General features: G+C 29.7%; 2 protein-coding genes across 3 annotated transcripts; one reads left to right on the top strand and one right to left on the bottom strand.

The window, feature by feature from the left end:
- The first annotated feature begins 1,815 nt into the window (after positions 1–1,815).
- Positions 1,816–3,433, top strand: LOC107608766 (uncharacterized). Its single transcript, XM_016310497.3, has 5 exons — positions 1,816–1,936; positions 2,038–2,108; positions 2,230–2,310; positions 2,449–2,492; positions 3,122–3,433. The coding sequence occupies exons 1-5, from the start codon at positions 1,897–1,899 to the stop codon at positions 3,219–3,221; spliced, it is 336 nt and encodes a 111-aa protein (XP_016165983.1). The 5' UTR covers positions 1,816–1,896; the 3' UTR covers positions 3,222–3,433.
- Positions 3,434–4,669: 1,236 nt separating this feature from the next.
- Positions 4,670–7,972, bottom strand: LOC107606722 (protein ACCELERATED CELL DEATH 6). Of its 2 annotated transcripts, XR_015892263.1 has the most exons (5): positions 7,710–7,866; positions 6,705–7,402; positions 6,090–6,634; positions 5,013–5,887; positions 4,670–4,713 (listed from the first exon to the last, which is right to left on the bottom strand). XR_015892263.1 is itself a non-coding variant. In XM_021107172.2 (4 exons), the coding sequence occupies exons 1-4, from the start codon at positions 7,724–7,726 to the stop codon at positions 5,204–5,206; spliced, it is 1,944 nt and encodes a 647-aa protein (XP_020962831.2). In that variant the 5' UTR covers positions 7,727–7,972; the 3' UTR covers positions 4,970–5,203. The 2 variants fall into 2 exon arrangements, 1 of the variants encoding a protein (XP_020962831.2); XM_021107172.2 differs by lacking the exon at positions 4,670–4,713 and having other exon boundaries at positions 4,970–5,887; positions 7,710–7,972.
- Between the last annotated feature and the right edge of the window lie 7,397 nt (positions 7,973–15,369).

Below are 15,369 nucleotides of genomic sequence, written 5' to 3'. Positions count from 1 at the left end.
CGGCGACGACCCTTCCCGCGGCGACTCTAGGTAGAATGGCGCGTCTTCCCTCTGTTTGCGAACCTCCATGGACGGCGACGATGAAGACCTCGACAGTGACGACGGCGACGCGGGCTCCACGAGCCAGTGACGCCTCCTTCTCCTCGTGCAGCTCTCTCTCCCCCTCGGTTATGGCCTTCCTCGCAACGACACGACGGTGGCGACGGTGGCAGTGACGCCCACCGGCGCCACCTCCCTTCCTTCCCTTTCTCTTGCCTCTCCGGTTCTCCCCCTCTTCTCTTTTCCCTTTCTATTCTTTTGTTCTGCTGTTGGGTAAGGGGTAAGGGTGGCTAGAATTTTGGTGTGTGTGAGGGAGTGTGTTGTGTCAAAATTAGGGTTAAGATTTTGGTTTTAAAAAAAAAAGAGAAGGGTATTTTAGGGATTTTACACGACGCATCTCGGAGGCGAGGCTAGGAGCGGCACTGGCTAGGGCTGTGCAGGGCAAACAGCAGAGGCACTTGCTAGTGTTTCGAAGAGGCAGGAAGACATCCACCGCGGTGTGCATGGAGGCAGAGCAACAGGAGTCTCCGTCGGGTGCTACCTCGGAGGAGTGGATGTGTCTTTAACGGAGGGCCGACAGTGACATACAGGAGTTGTTCCGTGATTTTGGAAAGCCACTCAGTCGGTCGATCAATGATGGACGCGGTGGTGACGCTGACCAGGATTGAAGGGGGAATTGGTGGATGTGGCTACACGGATAAAATTTGTGCATATTAGATTTATTATAGTAATTGGGAGAAATTAGGTTTAACCTTCGGTAATTGGGGATGTGACTTTTTGAATGAAATAGACTCTGAAATCTAGCCCAGTGAAAATTGGCAGGAGTTACCTGGACCCCTTTTGGTTACATAATGAAATTAAAATTTAAATTAGTCTCTAAAAATTACACCCGTTAGGTATATTAATCTCTCTATCACTTTTAATAAAATTTTTAATATTTATATTAAATAAATAAATTCCTAACAATTTTTCAGGGAGTCGTTATTAACAAATTTTATTATAAGACAAATTAGTCTTTTTTATAAAGAGATCCATTTGTATCAAAGACTTTTAAATCATAAGAGATCCATTTGTATCAAAGACTTTTAAAATAATAAAAGTTTATTGAAAAATAAAATTATAATTTAAAATCTTTTTAGTATTAATTTAAATGTTTACTCTAATTCTTAATCAAACTCCAATTTAAGCCGCTAAATTTTTCCGTTGACTCTACCTATTAAAAAGAATTAATGTTAACATTAAAAATATAGAATAACAAATCTTTTTATTATATAATAAATATAAGAATAATAATAGATTTTTTATTTTATAAAAAAATTAAAAAATATTTTAAATAAAAACAGAAGGATTAAAAGTTAATTTACTTAAATAAGATATACCAATTAATTACTTAAGTTGAGGTAACATAATAATAGAAAGCTAGAAAGTTAACAATATATTTAGAGACTATTTTAAATTCTATTTTAGATAAATTTTGTTTTTTCATCTACCAAGTGTAAATTACTTTTTTAGTCTTAGTATATTTTAATTATTTGTCAAAGTTTTATTAACTAACTAATATACCCTTGGGTAAAGTTGTTCTTTCGATTTTTTTTTCATCATAATTTTTTTTTTAAATTATTTCTTTGTAAAGGAAGCACCATATTTTATCTTGATTTATTCAATGTATAATCGATTAAAAGAAAATGAAAGAAAACCATTCATTTCGTAACATATGGAAAATAATTTGTATCCTTTTAAAATAAATCATTTTAATAATTTTTAAAAAAGATGAAGAAAAAAATTTAAAGAAAAAGAAAATAAAACAAAAGCAGAAGATATTTTGCTGTGTGAGTTGTGTGACAACAACAGAATCGAATGGATCCTAAACTTTGGCACAAGGTAGCTGGGATTTCAGGTAATTCCTTTCTTCTTCATCATCGTCTTCGATACCTTCTTTTTTTTCAGAAATTTCAGAGTTGCCATTAACCGTAGCTCACAGATTCTTACTACAAACAGGTGTAGCTGCACTTGGATTGGGCACTTATGGTGCTCATTTCTTCAAGCCCCAAAACCCTTCTTACAAAGATGTATCTTTTCCATTTTTTTCCTCTTCAATTTCATCACAAAATTTTAGCTTTTTAAATTATCCCCATTTTTTTTTCCGAAAAGAAAAATGATAACGTTGCATGTTTGTATGAATTTATGAAGGTTTGGCAAACAGCATCGCTTTACCATTTGGTTCACACTGCTGCCTTACTTGGTGCTCCATTGACGAAAAATCCCAATATTGTAAGTTCCCATTTCTCAAAGTTCCTTGCTTTGTTCCTCTTTAGAGTTTAGATGTTACAGCGCCTATCAAGTGTTTGTGAAATTAAGACATCAATTTTTTTTCTCTTTCCTCTTCAACTCAGCATTTTTTTTGTGCAGTTTGGAGGCCTTCTAACTACTGGCATTTTGGCCTTCTCTGGAACGTAAGTGATTTCTCTAGCTCTCATACAGTCATACTTGAACTATTTCAATGGATACATATGCCGTGTGAATGTGATCCTTTTTATGCTTATTTTGTAGTGTGATTGAAAGATATTCAGATGTCAATGACTTAAATGTTATATATCATTTCCTATGGAAAAAATAAAATAAAAGAAAGACTGTCAAAAATAATAATTAATAAAATAAAATAAAGGGCTAGCCTAGTGAAAAAAAGGTGCCATCTTAACGGTTCTTTCCTTCTTTGGAATGTATCTGCTGATGACATCGTGGTTGCTTACTACTAAGCCACAAAGGTTCCAAGGTTTAAAGAAAGTATAAGCAACATAACCAGTTAATTTCAGGGCATTGTTTAAGGTTCTTGCTTTTTCGATTGATGATAACTGTCAATCAGATTTGATCCATTTTAACTGGCTTTCTTGTTAAGCCTCATAATGGGTTAAATTCATTTATCTCGTATTTTAACTTTTCAAGTAATCAGACACCCTGTTTATACTTGAAATGGTTCAGCGATTCATTACCATAAAGCGAACCTATATCAATATGGTGTAACTGCATGCTCTATAGTGTAATTGTTTGTATTCATCTTTTAGAAATTGTGAAACTTTTTCAGGTGCTATACTGTGGCATATCTTGAAGACAGAAAATATTCTACATTGGCTCCATTTGGCGGCTTTGCATTCATAGCAGCTTGGGGTAGCTTGCTTTTCTGATAACTTAAAACGGTGTTCTTATTTCTATTGGTACTTGCTACATAACACCTATATATATTGCTAAACTTGTATAGATGAATGAGGCTATCATGGGATTTGTTAATTGCCCCCTACCTAGCCCTTGAAGATTGGTATCAACCCTTATAAGCGATTATGTTTTTATATCATGTAAGATTCGTATAATGTAATGCAACATGATTTTTGGAGAAAAACTGGCGAAATTAGGTTTGTCATGCTTAATATAAGTACTCTCAAAGCTAGATTTCATAAACCTCTTGTTAATATCCAATTTTAGCACAGCTCATGTAGTGCTTGCATTAGCTAAGTAGCAATTAATAAGAAAATTAAATTCATCTAGCTCTAGCTATGTACCAGGACTTGTTAATATATAGTTTTTTTTTTTTTTTTTTTTTTTTGGTAAAACTTGTTAATATATAGTTTGTTTGCTTATACTTTTGTGTGGATAGTTTTTGCTAGAATAAAAAATTATTAGGCTAACTTGATTATATTTAGTTACCAAAAAACCTTATTCAGTTAATTAATGACAACTGCATTTTTATTTAATTGTTGTTAAAAGTATTTAATTTACAATTTCTCTCACAAATTAATTAATTATATAAGTCTTTTTGTTAATCAAATCTACCGTGTCTATCTATTCTATCTATTCTTTGATACTCATCAAGCCTCTTTCTCAAGAGTATTAGTATTAACCAAACATATATAGAAAGGATAATTTTAGCCATAAGATCATTAAAGATTTATCTATCTTTTATATGGGATTATTGATGATGATTCTTTAGCTCTTTACATTGGCAATCTTAATTCATATCCTATTTGGTAACACACGAAAAAAGCAGGAGACAGCTATGGCATCTATTTATCACTTTCACCCAAACATGCATTTTGTTCTTTATTTATTTAGTTATTTGCTAAACATGCAGATTTTTTTTTTCTGTAAACTTAATCCATTTCCATCTGGTCTTTTTAACATCAGAATAACTCTTTATATAGTTAATTAGCACCTTTGAATTTTCGTCCAACAAATGATTCTGCTTAGACAACTTTTAAATGCTTAATGTTACAAAATTAAAGGTGATGAATCGGGGCATCAATGCTCTTAAAACTTTACCGATGTAGCAAGTTATCTGGGTTTTATTGCTTTTAGTTTTATATTGCATCATGCAAAGTTGTGTATTATTAGTCCTCACTAATAAAGGGATTATTTTTTTAAAGCTACTGTAATGCTTCCTTTTGGTAGTAGATTTAATTTTATCGTGACATTTTCCTCTGCGATTAAGCACTGTATGTTTTTAAGATACTGTAATTTTATCGTGACTAAAATAGCTGTATTTTTGGTGTTCACTTTCAATTGTTGGCAAGTAATTGTCCTTCTTAAGAGTGCTTTTATCTTCTATTTCCATAAAGAAAAATTACTTCCATTAAACTTATCTCAAACTTCGTTGTCATGCTATTTAATATAATTGATTTTTTACTAAACAAGTTCATTTTCTGTTCGCTGTGAATAGCACTTTATATATGACTAGTACTGTAAATTTATACTTTACATGGAAGAAATCCAATAGTGTTATTGTATGCCACAAAAGGTGGCTTTGCATTTGCACATTCCTAAACTTATATAAACAATTAACGGTTGAACACTTGATACTATAAATTTCTTAAGAAATGATGCTTGTACTATTTTTATACACATTTATTGTATATTTTTCATTTATAGTATAAAGGACAACTTTTATTTTCTCTAACTTCCTATATATCAATAACTTTTAATACAAAGAATTAAAGATACACAAAAATAGTGCACACAATCTTCCTCAAACATACAAACATGTGGCAAGTGCCAACTATACTTATACACAAGTGAAATCAATGCTAGTGATAAGTGAAGTTCTTTCTCAATCTTTTCTCTTTAAGAGCTTAAGTCACAAACACAAGCTTTATGTATGCAGTAGAACAATAAGAAGCTAAGATGGTTGCTTCGTTTCGAAGTTGACGCGGTAGATATCATCGTTCGCTGTAGTTCCAGGGATTATAGTTTGGCTAGCAATGGTAGTAAAATAAACAGGTCCTACAGGTTCCTTCTCTGCTAGAGATGCTAAGAAGATAAAGGGGTAGTAGGAGATGAAGCGAGAGAACTTGGATGCAGAGGATGATGGGAGGAAAAGGAGCATGTACAAGAAAAAGATAACTGCCACCAAAATGGCAGTTATAACAAGAAACGTTGTGGCCAACCAGGTGAGTTTGCTTATAACTGTGTAAATACCAGCCATGAACGCCAGCGAGAGTGTCACAAGAGCGGTTCCAAGAAGCGGCATTGCTACCTCCATGGAAAGAGTCAACAGCTCAATCACTCCGAACCTTCCCCATATGAGTATGATTGTGGCACTGATTGAAGTAAACAAGGATATTGTGATGCAGAAGATGAAAAAGTGGAACATGGCCTTGTTGAGGTTATTGGCGGCGCCATCTGCCTCGCCGGGCACGGCCAAACATGCTGCCACCGAAGCTGTGACTATGAGTGTTGAGATGACACTGAGTGAGTCCACTCTGTCTTTGAACCGCTCTGTTCCAAACACAGTATTGAATCCAAATTCAGACATACGTGGTGCTTTTGCGCCAGCAGATTTTAGTGCAATCCATGTGAGCGACTGCAAATTCAGAAATGTGAGTTAATTAAGAATACCAAATATTTCAATGAGAAAAGTTCAAGAGTCAGTAGAATCTAGCATTTTTAGCTATTAGCCCAATTCCTTTAATTCAATAATCTGACAACATATTTTAGTCTAATTTATTGCTGGCTAACTGCGGTCCAAAAACAATAAGTTCTGTTTGTCGTCTAGCATTACTTACCCGTCGAAGGGGTGTTTTCCCTGTCCCACCGGCATAATACCTTTTAATTGCAGTGTCAAGAGGCATTTCCTTACTTGAGCTAACCACGTTAAGATCAACCCGGTGGTCACTTGTTAAGGCATAGACAATGTTGGGACGACCCCAATCGGTAGCCCCATGCAAAGGAGTCTCTCCTGACCGATTCTTTTGATTGATCATCATGTCAAGCTGAGGAGTTTGAAGGATGTAGCGCACCACTTCAAGCTTTCCACTATTAGCTGCAATGTGAAGAATATTATTGAGACGTCCATCCCTCATCTCGTTCAGATCTGTGCAGTATAGTAACAATTCCTTAACCACTTCCACATGGCCTCGGCCAGCCGCTAGATGAATTGGCAGGTACCCTGATTGGTCTTTCTCAATGCTGCAAGTCTTGCATCTATCGAGTAAAAAAACAACACCTTCAAGGTAACCTAAACCTGCTGCAAAATGAAGAGCAACCCCTCCATACGGGTCCCTTAAATGTATCCATTCTTCTTTCTTTCCCAATATGGTGCTCATCATATCTGTCACCATGCACGCACATATGTAACGTTATTATTTCATATACACAAACATTATTGGCTAGCTAATTACCTCTATCCCGGTTGGAGATGGCTACTAGAAGGGGTGATAATCCCTTTGGCGTGGCATTCTCGGGGCACTTGTCCAATATTCTGTTAACAGCTTCCATGAGCCTAGCCTCAACCGCCAAGGACAACACCGATTTCCCTTCCCCATTTACTTCATCCAATGCTAACTCATAACAATCATGTGAGAATGATATTGATGATGATTCCTCAAGTACATCGAAAATCATAGTTCCCGTGCTGCTCATCATGGCTTCGTGTAGCATAATGTTCCCTTGCCAGTTCTTCATTTTCATGAGATCCATTAATCTTGCTTCACCCCCATTATAAGCATCCAAGAGCCTTTTAATAATCGAGAAATGCCCAGCTCTTGCAGCAACATGAAGGGGAGTGTCCTGGTTTTCGTTGAGGGACGCTATAAGATCAGGTTCTTGTCGCGCCACGTGATCTGCCATCTCATCATTTCCGTAGAAAGCTGCTACATGTAGCACTGTGTTCTTCGTAGGGGTCTTGAATTCTTTCAGAATGTCGGAGGAATAATAAGATGCTTGTGTTGCAGCACCCCCGCTTGCTCGGTGATACACTTCTGAAAGCAATTCCAGCTTCTCATGTTCACCATGCTTCACAATCGTAGGGACAAATTCCACAAATTCCACTTCGCTGTTAACATCAGAACTGGCGGAACTGGAACTGGAGCCCTGCGATCTGCTTGTCAAGTGATCATAGTTCAAACTTCACTCTTTCTTTTTTCTTTTTAAATAATAGTAATAATAAAACCGGAAAGAGCTGAGTATTGTTATTTAAATCAAAACAAGAATATCAAAGTGAATTTGTCAGATGCAAAGTATTTGCTTCTGTTGTATATATATTTCTTCTCTTGTTTTTAAGATTAACTACTGAAGGAAGAAGTAAGAAATTTAAACGTTACATAACAGCATTACAACTCTACTAGCCCCTATCAAAAACTATTTCCAATTTCAGAGATAAAGCAACCCAAAGACGAAGAACTTACTGTGTATGCTGGCTCATGATGCGGTCTCAGTTCAGCAAAAGCTCAAATCGAGAATCCTACCACGCAGTTACAGATTGCTGCCTTTGCTTCTCCGCTTCAGAAAACCTTGTGCTCTATTCTTTCTCTCTCTCTCTTTTAAACTAATTCTTAAAAGAGACTGACTGAATTCCATTCGGTAACCAATACCCAACCATTGTTTACTATATTTTTTCTGATAGTGCTGTCAAAGCTGGGCATTCATGCTTTTTGCATTTGATTTTTATGAGAGAACATTTTTTTTACTCCCGCATTTATCACAAGTTGCAGCAGCAATATCGAGGAGATTTTTTTTTTATCGGTTGCAACATGTGGGATTCGAACCCAAGATTTATAGATGAGAAGAAGAAAATTATGTCATTTAAATTATAACTTACTAACATAAAAAAAACATGTTTGACCTAGGATAAAAGATGATAAATTTCATAATTTGGACCAATATTCTGAAAATCCGTCACTTGACCAATACTATTGAGGCATAGAATTGTCCTAAAAAAAATCAGGTTAAAAACCGGATGAACTGATAGTTAATTGATAAACTGTTAAAACTGGCCGATTTTTTTTTTTAGGATTTTCAGTTCGAATGTATAAGCTCCAACGCACCGTTTCTCTCAGAAAGAAAACCCACGCCAACCCACCCCTTTCTTTCATCTCTCTGAGCATCAGAAACCTAATCCTAACCTAAACCCAGCCACTAGCCCACCATTATTATCCCCCATGACCGAACTCTTCTTCTCCGGTAGATTATGCTGTCGCCGCCGGCAGAAACCGTGGGTGCCATTGCATTTTTCTCATCGTCGAACCCTTCTCATCTTTCCTCTTCTACTCACCGTCGCACGAAGGAAATGTTGACCCCTGGCATCAACGTCACGAAAATTGCTCGGTCGATCGTCATCCTCTCTCTCTCTCTCTCCCTTCTTTCCTCCCTCCCTCCCTATGCTTCAAGCTCTCTGTCTGAGTTCACTTTCCTTGCTCCGTTGTTATCAACCCATCACTTTTCATTCCTCTGTTGCCGTCACTTCCCTTCCTCTTTCGCCGCCAGTAAACACTACTGCTTCAATTAATATTGCTTGTTTTGTTTTATTATTAATAATACTGATTTTGGGTTTTGGGTTTTTTTTTTTTTCCTGTGCTGATTAAATGGAAGAAAATACTCATGAATCAAATATGGTCAAATTGAATTCCCAAAATTATTCTATTTAAAAGACCTTCATGAAAGATATGTTGTATGATCATGTGAAGGGAAAGATACCAAATTCAATGTTGAATGAAAGAAGTTGAATTGGAAGACGTTACTTTGATTAGGCAATTACTTGATTTTAGCGTGTATCCACATATTGACAAAGAAATGAATGGCGAGAAAATGTGGTTATATGAGAGGAAGAATGTGCAAAATAAAGCATTCTTGATTAGGAAGTTTGTCAATATGAAGCATATTGAAGGTAAATCAATGTCAGAGTACTTAAGCATTTTTCAAGAGACAATTTTTCAAGAGACAGTGAACCAACTGACAAATAATAAAATCACTTTGAATAATGAGTTGCAAGCCTTGTTATTGTTGAGCTCTTTGTCTAATAGTTTGAAAACTTTGGTTGTGACACTTACTAATTCAATTTCAAATAAAAAGTTAATGTTAGCAATAGTTAAAGAGAGTATGTTAAATGAAGAAGTCAAAAGAAGAGAGCGATGTTTAATTAATGTCTCCTCCCCATTATAAGCACTTGTTTTAGAATTATGAGAAAAAAAATTAAAGTAAAAAACCTCACCGTTTTGACTAGTTAGAAAATCGAAGCAAACGTGGAGTAGTGTATGAGGAACACAATTAGGTGCTCCATAGATAAATAGAGTTTTAAAATTCCATGAGTAAAATAAAGAGTAAAGTTTGCATTTAAAATTTTAAAAGCTATTAAATGCGAAGAGAGAAAACAAATTTTATTGGTTTTTGTTTTTTTTTTTGGACTAAATTCAGTAGTATTTTTATATTAGGTCATTAATTTTTTTTTTTTGTCTCAAATTCATTTTGAGTTAGAATTAATTTTTTATTTAAAATTGTAGTGAGTTAAAATTAAAAACTGTAGCAATAAAAAAATAATTCTATAATTTTTTATTTAAAATTTGTTTGGGTTAAAATTTTTTGTTTTATTATTTTTGTTTTGGGCTCTTTTATTTTAAAATTGATATTGAACTATTATAATAAAAACAAAAATAAAAAGTAAAAAAACTAATAAAATAAGAATATCTTTTTACAGTTAATTTTAAAAGACTAAAATATAATTTAAAATTAAAATTATTTAATTTGAATTAAAAATATGATTTAATTTTAAAAAAGTAACCTATAATATTAGTTAATTTTTAAAATACAAAAATATTCTTTTAAAATTAAAGTTGTTTGATTATTTTAAATATTAGAAATTTATATTTGAATTTAGAATGATAAAATTACTATTTTGAGGATTAATTTTAAAATATATATTTAAAGATTAATTAAAAATATGCGTCTTTTTCTTTTTTGTTTTATTTTTTAATTATTTGAACAAAAATACAAAAATTGAATTTCTATTTTTATTTATTTTGATTTTTTTATATTTTATTTGAATCTGAATGTGAGTATTTTTTTTATTGATATTTATATTTTAAAATTAATAAAAAAATAAATAATGAACTTAAAAGTAAAAAATGTCAATAATCTATACCAGTAATAAATTAAATTAGGTTTATTCGATTTACTACTAGTACAATATATAAATAGTAAATCAAATAAAATTACACCAATATCTTAAACTGAATTGGATTATATGCATGTCTCGTTTACAACTAACTCTATATAAATCGAATCAATTTGATTCGATCAAATTGATTTATATAGAATTATAAACAAGACATACATATAACTTAATACCGTTTAGGCTATCGTTGGTAGGATATTATCCTATCAAGACTAGTGACGAATTTATAAGTTTGAATAACCAATTCAACAACAAATTATATAATGGTTGGTTGTAATGTTTAATGTCTAAAAAAGGCGGATTAAACTCTAAACATAATAGCTCCTTCAAGTTCGTATCAAGTTTTATCTCGAACTATATGTTAACTAAAAATGATTAAATTTATTGTCAGATCTAATCTAAATTATTATATCTTTACTAATTTTATCATTGTATCATATTATCACTGTATCATACTATCAGTGAGTCACTAAATCAATTGACAATGATAAAATTACGATGAATGTTATGGTGCCTAAAAAATTATGCCTATTTACTAAAAAGGTTAAAAATTAATATTTAATTTAAAAGATATAAAAATAAATTATTTTTAAAAAATTAAAACTTACTACAAAAGGTAAGTTAGGCAAAAGTTAAGTAACAATTGATAGACATCATAAAATTGGCCTAAAATTATAGGTCGATTTAATAATTAAAATACCTTCAGATAAAGCTCTAAAAATTAGACTATAAATAAAGACATTAAACAACACTAAAATATATTTTTTAAAGCTTGTTATTCTACTATCTCCCATTTTTCTTTAATGATGCAAAAATTAAAATTAAGCCACAATTCATGCTAGATTATAATTATCTATATGTTTTTTACTTAAATTTGATATTACTTTTAATTATTTAGAATTATTCTGTGATTATGTTCTAAAATTTTTGTTGAGACACTTAAAAGATTATAATGGCTGCAGTCTCCTTTCAAAATAAGATAATGCGAGAAAATGTATTAAAAATAGACGAATACATTATTTTAATTTGAAATTAACGATTTTAAATAGTTAATTTTTTAAAACCGATAAACATAATTAACCATATAAGTATAATAATACGATTACGTTTATTTTTATCAAATTAAATTTAATTATATCTATTTATAATTTTAAATTAATTAAAAAATTTATAATTTAAAATTAAAAATTTAAAATTAATTTTTATATGAATAAAATTAGATTAATTAATTTTTTTTCTTTTTTTTCTTTTTTTTTAATTAGAAATATAATTCTAATTCTAATTCTTCGGTATTCAAATCAATGCAAACTGATATGATCGGTCTGGGTTTAGTCATAAAAACATATATATCCGATCTATTTTAAGGTGATTAAATTTAATCAGTTCAGTTCTCAATTTCTTCTAAATCCAACTCAAAACAATCCGATTACACCCTAACTTCATAAATTAAACATTAAAAGCAATAACTCTAGTTACAAATTTGATGATAATATAACACTATTATGTTCTTTGATTTGTGACTGCTTACTTAAAATTATGTTTAAATTTAGTTTTAACTATAAAAATCTAAAATTAAATTCAACTAATAATCTAAAATAAACAAATCCAATAAATTTTTTTAAAAAAGTTATGCAATACATCAATGTATCTAAATTTGTTTTCAATATCTCCTTTTTTTTAATTATCTTTTGACAAATTAATTTAAAATAATATTTTAAAAAAATATTAATTATGTTCCTAATATATACTTATATATCCTAATTAAATGATATATTATAATATAATTCATTTTTAAAATTATGATGCTATAGATGAAAAAAATAGTATATAAGACAAATTTTATGAGATAAATTATAATATCAAATAAATAATTAAATAAATAAAATTTAAAATTATTAATTAATTAGAATTTATAAATGAATTTAATAATTTATATATCAATAGAACATGTTAAATTCTTAATAGTAAGTCATAAAAAAATCTTAATAATAATCATAATTATTATTTTATTAAAAATATATTTTAGAGGTTATAATTAATATGTTTGTAGTTTTACAAGAATAATATATTAATTATTTAATAATTTTATCAATATACATTAAAATTTTTATTAATGTAACTTTCTAAAATACTGCATCAATATATATTATAGGAAACATTTCAGGTGCACCGGGAGTACCGGTGTTCTAATTATTTTAACTGTTGATATGAATTATAAAAATATATATAATATATATTAATTGAAATCAACGGTTAAAACAATTGGTGTACCAATACTCTCCAGTGCACTTAAAATATTTCCTATATTATAATATTAATAATATAAAGAATTTTAAAACTCCAAACATTATAAAAGTATTGTAATATTCACCGTGTATGAGAGTCAAGACCTTAGTGAAAGAAGAAGAAGCAAATGTGGAACATTGTGATTTTTGCACCAGTAGATTTTAATGTGACACACTTGATACATACTTTATGCAAATAACATGACACTCTAATAGGCCATCTGGATTTGGTTAGGTAAAATTTTTATTTGTTGTAAGTAGTTTATTAAAGTTGTTTTTTAAAATATAATTTTTTAAAAACTGTAAAATTTATGTTTGGTAAAATTAAATTAAAACTATTTTTTAATAAATATAAATAATAATTATGTTTAGTAAACTAATTTAAAAAAATAAAAAAATAATAATAGATATAAATATAAAAATACATTTAAATATTTATTAATATATGAAGTTATATTAGATTTTTAATTTTGGTAAACACATTAAACTTAAAAAAGTTTATTTTTAGATGTTTACAAAAAAGCAATTTGACTTTTAAAAATTATAAGTATATAGTATTTTATTTATCAATATAAAAAAAAGTGTTTGTGCTTTTGAAAGGAAAAAATATACAAACTAAAAACCAAATATAGAATCAAATATTGTTTGATCTAGAATCATAGAATGTAAGTACTACTTGGCTTTCGAAGGGAGGGAGCATCGGAATCTATTACTTCAATTGCAATGTCAAGAGGTGTTTGGTTTCCCAGGTTAAGCAGATTCAAGTCAACCCTGTTATCCTAAGAAGCTTCTATGGTGGAGAAAGTATATTATGGTTCTTGAAGGATCAAGATTACTTTTTAAATTTAAAAAAAAAAAATTGGGGTTAATTTGAGATATAGTAACATTGGAGGGGCCTCTCCGCTAACATTTTTTTTAAATGTTATCATTGTTATGTACACGAAACTGAATTGAATTGTAGTGCGCGGACAAAAATATAGATATTAAAATCAATTTTGTTAAACATAATTAATTAAATTAAAAATATAACTCAGATTAAAAAATAAAAAAAAATTAGTAAAAAGTTTTATTATTAAAATATTATTTATTATATTTAATTTATCAAAAACAAAATTTTTATTTTTCATATTTCAAGTTAAAATATTTTGATTAACTTATGGATAAATTATTATCCTAACTAATTTTACATTGATTAATTTTTATACACATTTAATAATAAAATTAATAATCATTAATGATACACTTGTATTTATAATTTGAAACTAAAATTTTATATAAATATCAAAAAAAATAAACAATTATATAAAAAATATGTTCATATGAAATAATAGAAATTTAATTTAAAATTTTGTTCTTTCTTTTTCATTAAAATAATTACATTTTTTATGTTTTTTAAATAAATTTTAACACAGGTTCAGAAACAAGATTTTATGCATATATTTAACTGTGTATTATACAAAAAATATTTTTTTATTACTAGTTTTAAGAATAAAAAATATATTCTAAATCAGTAAATTTATCAATTTATTTTAAAAATTTATATGCAATATATTTACATATAATAGAATGAAAGTTTAAAAAACTAAACAGCATATAACGTCATAAAAAAATAAAAAGTTAGATTAACACGTAAACTATAATTGGTTGAAGTAAAATTTGCATTCAACAACCATAAAAAAGATAGATAATAAAATTAGAAAATACATAAGGTCATAGAGAATTGTATAAAAAAATAATGAGCTTATAATTGACCTTTAGTTATTCAGAAAATGATTATTATTGTGACAGTTCGTTATTTGTTCACCTAAACCTGAATAAATTAAATTTTAAAAAATAAATAAAATAAATATAATTCAGGTGACAAATTTTTATTCGTCCATCTTTTATATCGTATAAGTACATATAAATTAATAATCGTAACGAAATAATCACCTAATTTAAATAGTACCTTTCATGTGGTAGTGACACATAATTTGCATTTGAATAATTGTGAAAAAATTATATTAATATTTTATATATTGAGTCATTTATTACACTAGTTTTTATTCTTATTTATTGTATTTATACTTAAAATTAATTTTATTCTTATAATTAGATCCAAGTATATTCATTAGATAAATAAAAAAATAATATTATGTAATTGAATTATTTATTTCAAATTTTTAAATAGTTAAATACATATAGCTGATTGTATATCTAACATATAAATCATATAAACCTATATTAATTATAATAACTTATTTAGAGCCTTACATTGATTGTATATCGGGCTTTTCCTATCACATAAAATCTACCATATTATACCAACCTCAGCCCAGTCCATTTTCAATAGAAGTCCAAAATCTAACGTCATATACAATTTACAAAGCCAACTCAGCACTCATTCATCTAATTCAATAGGCATAAATTGCAAATATAAGAAATTTGGGGACAGATTTTCTTATAAAAATTTTCACCTTACGGATGCAAGGAGGGCCACTAATTTCGAATATTCTCATGGGTCCTTAAAGAACCAGGATTAAGTTTCCTCACCATAGACGATTCCTGTTATCCTATGTTAAAGCAAAAACAACCTTGGGGTGACCGCACTTTGTAACCACATGCAAGGGGGTC

This window comes from Arachis ipaensis, chromosome B7, assembly GCF_059453495.1.
Source record: "Arachis ipaensis isolate K30076 ecotype BB chromosome B7, ASM5945349v1, whole genome shotgun sequence".
In the NCBI taxonomy this organism is placed as follows: Eukaryota; Viridiplantae; Streptophyta; class Magnoliopsida; order Fabales; family Fabaceae; genus Arachis; species Arachis ipaensis.
Note: the sequence above shows the minus strand (reverse complement) of the source record. Positions and strands in the feature narration are given on the sequence as shown.

Excerpts from the sequence above, each read along its gene's own strand:
- LOC107606722 (XM_021107172.2), bottom strand. Across the intron at positions 6,635-6,704 it reads CATCTCCAACCGGGATAGAG|ATATGATGAGCACCATATTG; the intron begins GTAATTAGCTAG and ends GCATGGTGACAG. Across the intron at positions 5,888-6,089 it reads GGAAAACACCCCTTCGACGG|TCGCTCACATGGATTGCACT; the intron begins GTAAGTAATGCT and ends CTGAATTTGCAG.
- LOC107608766 (XM_016310497.3), top strand. The coding sequence starts at position 1,897 with ATGGATCCTAAACTTTGGCACAAGGTAGCTGGGATTTCAG. Across the intron at positions 1,937-2,037 it reads CAAGGTAGCTGGGATTTCAG|GTGTAGCTGCACTTGGATTG; the intron begins GTAATTCCTTTC and ends TACTACAAACAG. Across the intron at positions 2,311-2,448 it reads TGACGAAAAATCCCAATATT|TTTGGAGGCCTTCTAACTAC; the intron begins GTAAGTTCCCAT and ends TTTTTTGTGCAG.